Source organism: Cuculus canorus, chromosome Z, assembly GCF_017976375.1.
Source record: "Cuculus canorus isolate bCucCan1 chromosome Z, bCucCan1.pri, whole genome shotgun sequence".
In the NCBI taxonomy this organism is placed as follows: Eukaryota; Metazoa; Chordata; class Aves; order Cuculiformes; family Cuculidae; genus Cuculus; species Cuculus canorus.
The window spans coordinates 8,178,909-8,194,348 of NC_071441.1; the positions used below are offsets into that span (position 1 = coordinate 8,178,909).

Sequence of the window (15,440 nt, forward strand, 5' to 3'; positions counted from 1 at the left end):
GGACACAAATATTGTCCAAAAGTCGGAGTCATTACCCAGCGTGCAAATACCTCACAGGCTAAGTTGAGACATTGATTTTATTACAAATTTGCACAAGTCTGGGTGCCACGTGGGTTTTCCGTAAATCTTTATATCCTTACAGAGGCATCTGAGCTCAATTTATTACAAAAAGTTACAGAGTTAATATATGCCAGGTACTTGCCTCTACAAATGATTGGGTAGTGATGATGTAAAGTTGCGGGTGATTCTATCATTCATGCTCACTGAGTAGGGATCTGCTTCTGGAAGGAAGGATTACTTATGTCCCTTTGCCAAGTTGGCAGATCTGATAACAGGGCTTGATTAGTGTTGTCCTCTCCTAACACACATGTTCAGGATGTTCTATATCAGATCTTCTGGGTCCTTTCTAATTCTCTAATTAGTACAAGGCACAGATGTGCAGGACATACTTTATCAGATTCTCTGGGTGATTTTTTCTTTTAATTAGCACAAAGTTTGCTATGATATTTGATTTAATATTAACAGATGTTTGTCTATTTTGTTGTTTGCCTATTTTGTTGTTTGCTTATTATGATTTTTAGAACAACACCCTCTTTTGCAACATCAGCATTGAAATATTTGCTCTTTTTTTCTCCCATCAATGCAGTACTGAGATAATACTTCTCCTTAAGCCACTAGAGCCAAGGTTTATTCTCTCTGATCCAACAGCACTGGATGGCAGACCAGGCTGAACAAATCTTCCACTGTCATCTGTAGTCATCTGTAGCTCCTGTTCAGTGCCACAGCTTTCTAGGAGAAGGCGAAATCCACTTTGACTTACAGTTTTTGTCCTCAGATATAGTTGTGTGTGGATATGGCTGAAGGTTTTTCAGAAGCCGGGTTCCTCATTAGAACAGAGGCACAGCAAACTAAAAAGGGGGACAAAAGGAAAAGAAGAAAGAGAACAATAGCTAGGAGTACTGCAAGGAAGAGGAGAGAGAGGAGAAACTGCAGTAGGGTGGTAACAGCATTTGTCTTTGACAATGATGGAACATGTTCTAAAACAAAATTGCTCATTCTTCAGTTATTTACAACATCTTACCAGATAGCCTCTATGTAGCAGTTTTACACATTTCTTTCAATATATGCAACACTGAAAACTTCTTTGAACTCTGAATTATTATTCTTCCTTTCTAATCTGCTTTTCTAAGAGAACAACCCCTGCACAACTATGTCAGCTGCCTGTCTGCCTCCTAAATCCAATTTCAGTGCAACAGACAATTTGAGCCAACTCTGAAAGAGGTGTGAAGTTCTCAGAGATGCTAAATTCTTCCAAGTTCACTGAAAACTGGCAGCCAAAAAGAGGAAAGACACCCAATTTAGTATCTCATGGTGAGTGAAAGACAGGTCCAACTCAACATCTTCTCCATTTGAGGAGGCAGCAACCATATGGCCAGTGTGTAGGCACATTTTGACTGTTTCATAAGGACACATGTAGATCTGAATCAGCTACAGGATGCACTGAAGCTTTTCTGCGTAAAATACATCAGAATAAGCTGAAGGTGAACCTGAGGAAGGACAGGACTAGGGCCTATAAAGCATAAATCCAAGTGAAGCTGGACTTTGTTCATCATGTTTCTCCTCATCTTCTAGCGATTCTTTTCAATGAAATTACCACCTTGCTAATGAGGACAAGGAAAGGAAGACCACTGGTAACTTTTGGACTTTGTGCCAGTGGTTTTAGTTGAGCATTCTACAACAATAAGGAGTAGCAGCGCAGCCAAGTGTATTGGGTTTGTGTGGCAAGGTTTTGGTGGCAGGGGTGCTCCAGGGGTGGCTTCTGAGAGAAGCTGCTAGAAGCTTCCCCTATATCTGAGAGAGCCAGTCCCAGTTAACTCCAAGGTGGACCAGCTGCTGGCCAAGGTCAAGACCATCGGTGACAGTGGTAGTGCCTCTGGGATAACATTTAAGAAAGGGAAAAAGAAAACTGCACAACTGCAGATGAAGGCAGGGGTGAGAATATTGAAGAGAAAGGACCATGCAGGGCCAGTGAAGGAGCTCCAAGCTGGGAGCTTGCAGTGAAGGAAAAGCTCCAAGTGCCAGAGCTGAGATTACCCTGCAGTTAGTGGTGAAGACCATGGTGAGGCAGGCTGTGCCCCTGGAACCCACAGAGGTTAACAATGGAGCAGATATCCATCTGCAGCTCATGGAGGACCCCACACTGGAGCAGGTGAATGTGTCCAAAGGAGGCTGTGACCCTGTGGGAAGCCCACACCGAGTAGGCTCTTCACAGGACCTGGGGAGAGAGAAGCTCACACTGCAGCAGGATTGCTGGTAGGATTTGTGACGTTGTGGGGAAACCACACTGGAGCAGTCTGTTCCTGAAGGACTGCACCTCAAGGAAAGGACCTGCACTGGAGCAGTTCGTGGAGAACTGCAGCCCATGGAAAGGAGCCGCATTGGACAAGTTTTAAAGGACTGTCTCCATAGGAGAGACTCCATACTGGAGCAGAAGACAGCGCGAGGAGTTCTCCCTGTGAGGAGGATGGAGCAGCAGACACAATGTGTGATGAACTGACTGCAACTCCTATTCCCTGTCCTCCTTCACTGCTGGTGGACATGGATGAGATAGAGAAACCAGGAGTAGTTAAGCCTGGGAAGAAGGGAGGGGTAGGAGAAGGTGTTTTTAAGATTTCATTTTATTTCTTATTATCCTACTCTGATTTGATTGATAATGAATTAAAATAATGTTTACCGCAAGTCTAGTCTGTTTTGCCCATGAGGGTAATTGCTGAGTGATCTCTCTCTTTGCCGTTCTCAGCTCACAAACATTTTGTTGTATTTGCTCTCCTCTGATCAAGTCAGGAGAAGGAGTGAGAGCGGCTTTGGTGGGCACCCAGCCAGAGTCAACCCACCAAGACACTAGGAAACCCCATGAGATCCCACAAAACTCAACAAAGAGATGACAGCACTATACACACAAACTTTTTGTGCCACCTTGTCCAAGGGCACACGCGCCACCTCACACCATCCTTACCATGTGTAAAAGATGGCTGTGCAGACTGGATGAAATATTTGAGTTGATAAAATTTTATACCAGCTTCCTATTAAATTTTGTTCTTATTTATACTTGATGAGGGGCATTTCTTTGTGCTTAGCAATACTGTCCCCAACCTATTTATAGTTTAGACATATGCAGCCACTTGCGTCACTTTCAGATTAATACAGAAACAGTTTTTTAAATGCTCTGACCTGAAACCTGATGGCAAATGACAAGGGATTTTTAAGTTGAACCCCAGACCCTGATATTATTATTCCTGCACAGCTAAAAGCAGTATCTAATAAAAGTTCGGCAGCAAGTTCAAGTAGTATTCTGTGAAGGCTGTCTCCTCTATTTTAAGAAACAAACCAAAATACCTTCTTGTAAAGTGGTTCCAAACCAGCATAGTTTATAAGAAAGTGTGATTTCATGTTGTATACATCTGACAAAGAGACTCCGCTGTGATAGATTGACATCTGCTGCCAGCAGGACTCTTTTATCAGACGTTAGAATAACAGTAGAAGCTGGAGCAGCAACAGGGAAATAACTTGTCAAGACAGAGTAGACGTAGATGAATATGTCATGAAAACCTGAAAAAAAAGTAAGTATTGTTGCAAAAGCAATGGGAAAACCAACTTGTTGGGTAACTGCTGTGTGATAGCAAAATGTCAGAAAAGCTGCTTAGCTTGAGACACCAGAGAAAGACATGACATGATTTCTGTGGGACACTTCAACTGAAAACAGAAAACAAACCAAAAAAAAAGAAGTGGCAAAACAATAGGGAAAAAAGCTCCTTGTCATTAACATCCAAGGGCAGTTCTCTGGGGAAGAAAATTTATGCAATGCCTTTGTCCTAGAAAATCTGAATGCTCAGACAACTCCAAGCTGGGAGTCAGTACCCTTATACGAAAAATTTAAAAATAAAAATTGCAATCTAGTGAATTAGATACACGAACTCATCCACCCAACACAAAGGAGCATTAGATACCTGAAAATGATTTTCATAGCAGCTAGTGAAATGTGTCTGGGGCTGCCTGAGGCAACCAGTAGGAAGGAACAAACAAGGTCCGGATCCCAAAAGGGAGGTTGGTTCCTGGTCACAGGCTGCAGGACAGGGCCAGTGCCCACTTAGAACAGCCTCTCAGTGCTCTTTAGTCAGTGACTCAGATAATGTCTAAATCAGCTGAGCTGTTTTCCACAGAAAGCCTGAAAGATTTCCCTGTAGGGGAACATTCTTTTCCCGTACTCTTTGCAAACAGTAGTGGAAAGGGTAGAGCACTCACGTGACTTACCATAGCGCTGACCCTAGTTCTCTAGAGAGCACTCTGAATGATGGTTTTGTCTCTGTCTTCTTGTTTATCCAGTACTCTTGCAAAGAGCACCTATGTCTCACAGCTTTGGGCTCCCTCGTGTAAATGAAGGGGGACATCTTGCCAAGTTAGAGAGGAAGAGGGTTTAAACTTGTTTTTCCCCACTATTATATGCATGTCCCTAACATCCCTATCCGCCAACAACTCCTTCCCACAGTGTGTGGTGCTTGTAAACACAGCGGCAATGAAACCTATAGTTTAGATTATTAACCCAGTTAAGGCATAGGCTAAAGCCAGATGATTTGTTCCTCTCAACCACCAGAGGAGATTGCAGATCCAAGGCAAGCTCAAAGAATGGTCAATCTGATCTCAGCGTCTCGCATTATTAAGGACAACAAATTAGGACTGGAAGTGTTGAAGGCTTCATGAATGCTGATGTACATCATCAATTAAGCGGGTGCGGTGATACCCAGGTACTTGTGATTTCCCTCAGAGTGAAAGAGCTCACTAAATGTTCTTTTTGTCAGTAGCTATGGCCAACACACTGGATTTCACACACTGAGTAACATCTTGGTGCCAGCAGTGTTTCCTGCCATTACATCCTCTGTGAGAGATCCCTTTGAGCTAGGTTTGAAAGAGCATATCGGTACGGAGAAGTCACTTTCAACCAGCCAGGCTATATGGCCACTGTGTAACCAACTCCATTTCCAATACTTGCATTGTTTGCAAAGGATGTAGGCGTCCTGTATGTCTGCCCCAAAAGCAAGAGAGGTCGTGCCATTTCCTGTGCCTGGGGAATCTTCAAAGGCAGATTGCAGAGACTTTGAATAAGGCAACTCCTTCTCTCTGAATCATATGCTTGTGCAGAAGCTTTAGTCACTTGTGTCATCCATTCTAGCCCAGGACCAAAAGTTGAGCTCAGAGGAGTACTTGTAAACCTAAACATCTCCTAATAGGAAAACAACTGTCACTTCTCTATGGAAACTGTAAACAAGAAAATAAAGCAGCTTCCTGAGATACTTGCTAGATCCACCTCTGGTATTTCTTAAGCACGTGCTGTTACTGTAACCAGCTGGATGATTTCCCCATACAGATCCAAAACACATTTCCAGCTACAGCTACTCCTCACTTGCTAAAGAATGGCAGTTGTAGTCCCAGTGGACTCCGCACTGGCTGCAAAACAACGGGCCTCACTATTTATGCTGTCTTTAATTCATAATATCAACAGCTAACAAAGAAACAGGTCCACGTCTCACATCATTAGAAAAGAGTCTGTATAACGTAGGGCAAAATATACTTTACTTTTTATTTAAACCCTTCTACAGAGTTACCCACATGTAGCAGAGTTGGATTGCTTTTACCTGAAACAATAAAGGTTGGAGAAATTGCCAACAAAGGCCATGCTATTCCTTGAAATACCCACATCAGCTCCAGGAGCTTTGGAGTTACAAAAACTTTCAACTGTCTGAAGCACTAGAAACTTTCTGTTCCAAAATCTATGTACTGGAATGGCTTCTCATCAAACTTTCCCATAAACTAAAGAAACACACTGGTGGCTCATGACCCATGAGCATTAAACCATGTCACAGTTCCATAACAGAGATAAGTAAATCTTCTGGGCAGTCAGACTTGTTTGAAGAAAACGACAACAGTCACAACCTACAAGGGCATAAACTGTCACTGAGGTTAATGGGCAAAGCTGGGTTTGGGTACGTACAACCATCCTGTACAGACTGTAGCTCTAACGCCTGGGAGGTGATGCACTGTTTACAACTAAGCTATTACAATTGCTCCTGGCAGAGGCTGTACTTTATAATAAAGTCCTTATATATCCTTGTTGTGGATTTGTGCTTTTTTTTAAGGAAAAAAAAAAGGAAGTTAAAGCTCTAAACTAGGACATGGGTACATCCACGTGTCTTAGTGAAGTACTGCCCCCTGCTCACAGCTGGCAGCCTGAGAATTTCCCAGCAAGGTGGAAGTGGGGAATCAGTGAAACCAGAGCACAGCTCCGCTGCACAGCAGCCCCTGAGAGCAATTCTTTATGCAGCTGTGCTCAAGGGGAAAGAGAGGACCTCTCCCTGACAGCTGAAGCAGTGCAGAGAGGCAGGGCAGAGTGAAGGCTCTAGCCCTTCTGTCAAGCAGCCTGATACAACGTGAAATAGGCTACCAAATGAATGACCAAGGTGTATCAGGCACAGTGCGTGCTGCACCTGGGCTGGGTGCTGGGGAGAATGCAGCTTCTTCCCAAGCTGTAACATCACGGAGAAGTATCATGAACCCACACTGTTTCAGAAACTTTCAGGCTTTCTAGGGAACCAGTGAAATGGAAATGGGTATAATGTGTCTTTAAGTGTAACTTGTAGGTTCAGATTAGACTAGATCACGACACAGATCAGTGGTGATCAACCGTTACCTCAACATTGGCTCTTAAGCAGCACGCACGTAAGTACTGGTCTTCCGAGGGCAAATACCGTACTCAGATCCAAGGACCATCAAAGACATATCTCGGAATCCCAGCAACTAGCACAACAGGGAAGACTAAATGAACCTCAGTCCTGCAAACAGAAGCAAGGTGATTTAGGGAAGGAAAACAGGCAACTTGTCTCACTGATAGCTATACTGCAGCATTCCCAGCAGTGTACAGGACCTGGGATGGACAATACAGATTGCAGTAGGCAGTTGTTTGTTCTTATAGCTGATTCATCCCACTTCTGCTTATTTCTGCACCTGATCTAATCTTGGTCCTATAGCTGCTCTTCAACAGTATTGTGTGCAGCCATGTACAAATGAGATCAGTCCTGAAGGTACTTTCATTTCTTTCAAGGGCTAAGCTCAGGTCCATCTTCATCTGCACTAGTTAGCTCAGTGCTCAAAATCATGACTTCTGTTGCTTTGCTTATAAATACTTCTCAGTGCCTGCAGATAGCTAGATTTACCATTAATCATTAACCGTGATTACAATCAGTCAAAACCTCAAGCAAGTTCACCCTGTTCCTTTCTGCACTTTGGGCAAGACACTAAGAACACCGCAGATCTATTTTTAAGGCAATATTCACGTCAACAGGCTTTAACATCTGAGTAACACCCCAGGCAACTCAGCTCAGCCAGACTGGGCAATGTTTATATAAGGAAGGGTTTCAGCAATTTGATCTGATTAACCCTCACAACTGGTCTTCGTGACAGGCAACCACCTTTGCCTGTCAACATTCAGCATGTTTGTGCCGTAAGAGATTTAATTCTACTAGATCTCTGGCCAGCTGCAGAGTGAAGCAGAAGGAAAAGCAAACTGAGCTTCTAAGTCTTGCCACCTCCACCATCCCCCAACTCTCCCCACTAATGGGAATAAAACTCATCATCTTGATTCCTGGTCTTCCCCTTCTCTGGCAGGGAGGTGAGCTCTCCAAGCAGCATGGTGGATTTGTAGTCTACTTTCCAGAGGTGCAGTCCAGCATGTTGGCTCTGCCTTTCGAACAAGCTCAGCGGTCTGTTTTCAAAGGACCTTTTCCTTGTGTCCTTTCCTTCCACCCTCCTACTTTTCCCTGCCCCTTAAACCAACCTCTTCCTCAGTGAACCCTACTCGCAAAGCAGCCTCCCTGGTGGCTTCACGTCTCACACCAACTTCCTGTGTGCCTCTCCCTTATGAATTCATTTATATGTACTTGAAAACGTACTTGTATATGAAATATGAATTCTCAGTTCCTCCAATTACTTCATATTCTCTCAAAAATTTCCTCACTGATGCGCTCTCATGCACCATACACAGAGGTCACTAAGCAAGATTAAGCTGGAGCAAATCACTGTGACCGGTCACATGCTGTAAATTGCACCTGTTTATTCTGATCTATTACCTGTATTCTTGCAGAATTTCTGACACTTCAAATCATCCCATACCAACGCTCAGCCTGCTCGGTCTTCATTTTTCTCCTACGAATTTATGAGACCCAATGCCCCTCTCGTTGTGATGCCATGCAAAGGTTTTGCAGCTAAGAACTCCGTCTGCAAACAACTTCATGTCTCACTAGTGGTTACCAGCATGTATAAAGCATTACCACAAAAATAAGTAAGCAGTAAGACTGAAAATGAGGAAACAATCATGTAAAGCAAGCATTTCACCGTACAGACTCTCCTTAGAAACAGATGTGAAACTATGGGTTTCACCAGTTGCAATGAAAGAACATTTTGTTCTGGGACTTCATTTGGGATATGCAAGCACTGGCAGGAATTCTTTAGCTTGAAAAAAGTGAAGATAAATTAATAGAGTTTCCATTTAATATGCCAGGACACTTATTTTCAGCCTGTATAAAAAAATTCACAGAATGCTCAACATAACATCACAAGGACTCACTTGGAAAAAAATGGTGCAAGCTGGATGGAGGCCAATAGCTGAGAACACATGAGTAGATTCATTGCTGAATTTGGCCTTGCCGGCAGTAACAGGCTACTACACCCAAAGCTGTAGCTACCCCTTACTAATAGTTTAATAAAAGGGAAAATATAAAAATTCTAGGACTATTTACATAGTATCTTCTTTTCTTCCCAAACCAACATTCTCAGAGTCACAGAAGGACTAGAGGAGGGGACACAACCATGAAACCAAGCAAACACCACAGACTTCTATGCCCACGACCCTGAATGATGGCATTGGGGAAGCTGCTGCTTCAGGCCACCAGCATTTCTGATGTCTCAAGAAACAGTTCCTTATCTCGAGTTTACAAAAGAGCTAGGTTCTGATTAGAAAAAAATCTAAATCAGGCCAAACAATGCATTTGTGGAGGCTGGAGTGAATGCGTGGTTTTGACAGAAAATAAAAAGATAATCCAATGAATTTTAGAGATTAAAAAAAAAAGACTTTTTTTATGACAAAACAGCGCTTATGTATTAACATTTAAGAATTTTATTAAAGTACCCTGAATACGCAGTTAAATAACAGAAAAACTTACTGAAACAAAAGCAGTGCAGTCCTGTTTGAGCAAGTTCAAATGAATGCATTTATTTTCATGCTACGTTCATTCAAGCGCTGAACATGGCCAGGTAGATACATGATGAGATCTCTTTTTCCAGCCACGTGCATTACGTTAGAGGCACAATGCTGGGCACAGCACAACAGTCATCTCAGCACACAATTAAAAACTAAATATCAGAAAACCTGGAATAATGCTGTTACTGGAAATGGGATCCTGCTGTGTTTCTGCACTCAGTGCAGTACTTTACAGGTCTTTAAAGAAAACACAGAAACATAAACGTGTGGATTATAAACAAAAGAATTTATTAATTTTATATGTTTTCAAGGCACTTCCATGCTGCAGTTTAGAACTCCCATTTGTTTAGAAAGGGAATCTTTCACAAATCTCACCTCCACTAAATAAAAAACACAATTTCAAGGTGAAGTGAAACAACCAAAAAACTCAGACCAGATCCTGACCATAAGCTATGCATGTTCCAGCATCACAAAAAGAATCCCTAAGTACAAAATGTTTTTCTTGGGGATTTTCTAGATTGATATGTTGTTTATGAAATGCAGAATGAAATTCATCCCAGTGAGTTCTTACTGCCTCAAAGCTGGACTTCTGGCTAAGCCAGTGACCTCAGTTCAGCAAGAGTTGACTCCTCTCACCTATCTTAAATATCTGCATAAAAGCACGATGAACTGTCGTCTGCCAGAGACTATTCTGTGTTGCCCATAGGGAAAGCTTAAATTAATGCAATCAGAATTCAGGGGAAGATATTAAGGCAAAATCCACCTATACTTATCAGTTACAGTTATCTCTGCATTTTTAATGAAACCCATAATCACTGATACAATATACTTCTATCGGCATCAAAACTTTCCATGATATGGCATGGTTATCTCTCTGTAGCACCAACTGAGGGAGAAAACTGAATGCTGGCAGACTTTACTAATGATTTAGGCATTCTGGCTGTTTTTCTTTAAAAAAAACAAACACAAAATCAAACCAAAGAAAACTCCCTAAAACCAAAACAAAAACAACAAAAAAACCCTCAATGCTTTAAAATCTGAGCCCAATGCTCAAAATACAAATCCATAATGCCCAATGTACTTGAAGTTACCATCTTTCAATAGCCAAAAGCCCTTTGGAAACCGTGAACAAGAGCTCGGCACATTGTGCAGATTGCAAAAAAAAGCCTGCACAAATTCTACCACCTTTTCTGTATTTTTCATGTGTAATTTCTTGCTTAGAGCATGAAAATGCTGAAACTCAAGAACACCCATTCAACTGCAGAGTTCTAATTGCACTGCCAATTTTTTTACTCAGTCACTGTTACGCTGTAGTCTCATTTTTTACCATCACCAGTATTACAGCAGCTCACGTTCCATCTCCACTGCATACCTGGCAACTTCAGGCACACCTGTCTTTACAACATCACATTTAGCAAACTCTCATTGAGCACACATTTCACTTTCATATTTCTGTTCAGCCTGTCACAAGTTCACAGCATGGATTTTGTCACCAGACTACAGCAACTTTTATCATTGCAATATTTTGGTACTGAACTAGAGGCAAATTACTTGTCTCCCAGTAGATACTGGAGTACGATGCCTCTTTGCTGTTGACAGGAAGGTGTCAGCAGCAGGGAAATGCAAGACAGGCTTCTTTAAGTGTCAGCAGTGTTCGATTATCATTCCTTACTCCTTCCTGGAGTAAGACCTTGGAGGTAGTGTAAAGGGATTAGGTTCCTGCTGCCAGCCAGAAGGCACTGGGGGAAGGCTGTAAGTGACAGCTGAGACCTGGAGGAAGCTGGGATCTGCTTGGTGTGAGCAGATGAAATCTAAGGCAATGGCAAGAGACGTACAGCTGCACCTCCACAAAGGATGCTGGGGTGTCCCTACAATGGCTGCCAGCACCACCTCTCTGGCTGAGAATTTCTAAAATAGTCCCAAAGATGTTCTTTGGAGAAGCAGGAAAGGTCTACAACACAGGCCTGCAGCGGTCCACCACAGACTCTTACACTGACTGCAATGCTTGAATTCAAACCTGCTCATGCTGGTTTCCTGGTTCATCAGGCAAAAAATGGTAATGACAGAGAAATAAAACATGTCTATTAGGGTTCAAACACATTTCAGTTTGAGCATATCAAGGGTTCATATCTTTAGCCTCTAGTGCCCCACTAACTTGATAAACTGACTAAGTGACTTGCATATTTTCCACTGACATCGACTACTCTCCTTGGAGTGGGCTCTGAAAACGCATTGCTTCAAAATACACCATGGCTGACCATGGCAGAGGCGGTAAAGATGAGAAAGACTGCCTCCACTGCTTGTGTGTTCAGTTCCCAGAACACAGCAGTATGCAGAGGCTCAGTCTAGCCCTCCTTACAGGTGATAATTTCCAACAGTTCAAATATATAAATGACAGAAACATAGCTAATCAACAATAACAAAAAATCCAAACCAAGGTAATGTAAAATGAATAGCACCAAGGATGCTGAGGTTCATACATCCATTCCGTACAAGCAAAAACTGCAGTACATAGGCTCAAACAAAAATGGTATTCCAGTGTTAACTGAGTGCCATGCAGACACTGCGTTCTGACACTGAGCACCGTGTTTTCATAGAGAAGCTAACTGAAAGCTCTAAGAATACAAAAGTACAAAAATAGATGAGAAGTTCCATCATTAGCAAGAGACTAGTATGATCACACCACCGTTTCCCTGATGTCAGTTCACTCTCTGGAACCAATAACAATTTTGCTGTTGTCCTCAGTAGAACAAAGACTGGACCTTACATGGAGAGTGCACATCACTAGTGAGCCTGGATTTCAAAAATACGAAAATATTCCCTTTGCAGTTAAACTATGGCACATTTTACTACCAGAGCAAAATTGCTGGCATAGTCATAGCATGTAAGGCACTTGTGTTTGGTTTTCTAGGAGATGAAGGATAAACTGTGAAACTTCAGAAGGGGAATATGTAAGTCCTCTGCAGGATTGTTCCTGTCAGAGCTCCACAACACACATTCTACTGTCATCTGCTGGAATGCCCAGACTCCAGAGACAGTTGTGTTTGCTCCACTGAAGGCAGAGTTTAGATTTTTGTCAGAAGTAGGAAACTTTGATATGTGCTCCCAGACATAACCTAAGCCTTAAGATAATTCAGCAGACAGGCTGACCGGCAGATACACATTTTTTGCTATGTGGACTAAGGGTCATGGATGCATTTTACTAGTCTGCGGATATTCAAGGCTGAAGTTCAGTATCAAATGAGGAAAAAGAAAATAAAAGAACAAATAATATCTCACAGTAAGAGTATTTTACCAGAATGCTTATATGCAGTCACTGCTGTACCATTGTTGCTGAGTTGAATTCTAGATTTCCAGCTCAGTGACCTGGATGAACACCTGTCAAAAGAATCACAGCTTTGTTTCTTTAGTAACAGCCTCTTAACAGCCTTTGGGTCAGAATGACATTATTGAGATTAGCACCTTCACAATTACTTATAGAAACAGTTTGAAGATCTTCATATAGAAGGGGTGGTACAGGAAAAAAAGACAAGACCTTTACAGTAAACTCAGTCTTCAAAGAAAAGTAATTATATTAAAAACATATAATCCATAACAGAACATTCCATTTTACCAGTCATGGAAAAGAAAAAGTATTGCATACACAGGGTGCACTCAAAATCTATGGGGCCAAATTCTGCACTGAACTAAGCAGGAATTTTGCTGAAGTACCAACGGGAATTTTATTTTATGGCCACCACAATTGGTAAGATTTTTATTATTATTTCACAGATTATTTGGACTTCATCTAACAAACAGTGCATCACTTGACCTATAATAAATAAGTGTAATAAAAAACAAATTATATGTCAACAACGTATACTCTCTTTTCTGTACCATAACAATTACAGGACCAAAACTCGCCATAACTACACCCAGTACTGATTGCTCTTCAGAGCTGGGTTTGTTCTTCGACAATACTGGATCATTTCAGGATCAAGGCTTAACCAGCAGTTTTGCAGAGACCGTTCTACTGTCGGATTAACAGCTGCAGGGAGCAGCTGTTCATGTCTTACTGCCACGGATGTACCTCCCTCAGATCCCTTCAGGAGAGGAGTCACTGTAACACTGGGTACTGTCAAGCTCCGTTCCAGGCATCCATCTGGGCTACTGAGGACTACAGCAGTTTGACTTCTGACGAGTGGTTTTGTCTTCTCTTTCTTCTGACACATTAGCAAAATGCACACAGAAACAACAGCAACAATGAGTAGCACAGACACCAGGACCAGGGGGATAACGATGTACCAAGGGTTGCTGCTTTCACCTGCCTGCCCTCTGGGACTCCTGACATTGACTTGGGTTGTGGTCCTAGTCCCTGCAGATCCACTTGTTCCCACTGGTAGATTTAGCAATGGACTTTCCTTATGTAGATTTCCCCAGTGATTCTGCCCTGACCACATGGTTGGTTCAGTCTTCTGTAGTGCTACTGTAGGCCCTTCATTCCGAGAGGAGGCTGGTGCCCTGTCCTTTGAGGTAGCGGGAGTCTTTAAAGTGGTTGTGCTGGATATGGAAGGCACTTTGGCTGTAAAACCCTGCAGAAGTGGAGGACTGTATGGCACGATGGAATACTCAAAATAGCTAACAGCTGGCTGCACAGCATGTGCCCTGAGTATAAACGTGAATGAGTCATTTAACAGATCAAGGCCCGTCATATTCGTATCTATATCCAGAAGTACAACACCACTATCAATGTCAGCCTGGGTAAAAGTCTGAGTATCTTCAAACACTGTGTCATTCACAAACCTTTTCTTTATAATCCTTCCATAAGATGGGGGTACTATCACTTCAAATATAGGGTTACTATTTGTCAAACTAGCTAACTCAGAAGCATCCAGGTCACTGCTTCTGAATTTATAAGTTGCTTGATTTGAAATCTGCAAGTCAGGTACAACTTGTACTAAAGGCTTTGCTGTGATGTTCAGTATTTGTCCTGTTAGATTGCTTTCTGCAGTGGAGAGCATAAACTCCAGTACTTCTTTGGATGCAGTGAGATTTGTCAGATGGTAAGATAGCCTTCCCGAGTACAAATCTGCCTGCTCAAATTTAGTAACCTGTTCATTTCCAATCATCAGGTGCCCATATTTGAGCGGCTTAGTTATTTCATATATGATATTAGTGCTTTTTCCATTTGTGATGGCTGAAAGCTCCACATTAGTAATAGTGACAGATGTTTGACCCTGTGGAAGAGCAACATTGGTAAGGTTGACCAGGACAAGAGCAAATGGTACGACTTCAAGACTAAACAGTTTATATATAGGGCGATGTTTACCATCAGTCACACTGAAATAGAACACCCCAGAAGATGAACTTCCATCCTGTACAAACCAAACTTTACCATTGTCAACATCAGCTTGTGTGAATTCCTTTATGGAGACACTGAGATTGCTTTTCATTGCTAAATAACCATTATTGGGGTTGCTAACAATGGTGTATTTGAGCTCAGCTGGGGCATTATCTAGATCTTCAACTTTCAGATGCTCTGACCCCAGCACTGACACATCTCCCTGCAGGACTTTCAAGTGCAGCTTTTTGGTCTTCAATTCTGGAACTTGGTCATTCACTGGAACAATAGTGATATTAAATATTTCCTCTAAAGCTTCACTATGGGGCTTCATTGCAGACTTACTCTTTAGGTTTAACCAAACAGCGAAAGCGAAATTGTCATTCACTGATTCAGAATTATCATGCACATACACAATTCCAAATCTGTTCAGCATGTATTGCGAGAAGTTAGGTTTTTCTTTGGTAACATTTCTTTCTCCAACAACAATAAAGCCATGTTGAGGCAAAGATACAACTTCATACCAGACTTCATACACAGAGCGCTGTACCTCAGGTAGCTTAATCAATAGATTTGAAGCATCTAAATTTGTTCTGTTGATTAATACTTTACCTCCTTCCTGGACTATGGCACCTAGCAGAAAGAAATAAAGAATCTTAGAAACTGACTATTTTATAGTTGTAATACTTCAGAAATTAGATATCAAACACTGATAATACTAAGAAAAGTTTCCCCTTCATGGTATCCTTGATTTCCACATGTCACGGCTAAAAAACATTACCACTATCTTTAAAATACATTCACATGTCAGAG

The 15,440-nt window shown here is 42.0% G+C and overlaps 1 protein-coding gene across 2 annotated transcripts in view; it reads right to left on the reverse strand.

Annotated features, from left to right (window-relative positions):
* Positions 1 to 9,241: 9,241 nt before the first annotated feature.
* Positions 9,242 to 15,440, reverse strand: part of LOC104054799 (chondroitin sulfate proteoglycan 4-like) — a 40,419-nt gene continuing 34,220 nt past the window's right edge. For both annotated transcript variants that reach the window (XM_054054890.1, XM_054054889.1), the window contains exon 10: positions 9,242 to 15,260. In XM_054054890.1, coding sequence (XP_053910865.1) covers positions 13,216 to 15,260 — 2,045 coding nt within the window. In that variant the 3' untranslated portion in view covers positions 9,242 to 13,215. The remainder of the gene's footprint in view (positions 15,261 to 15,440) is intronic.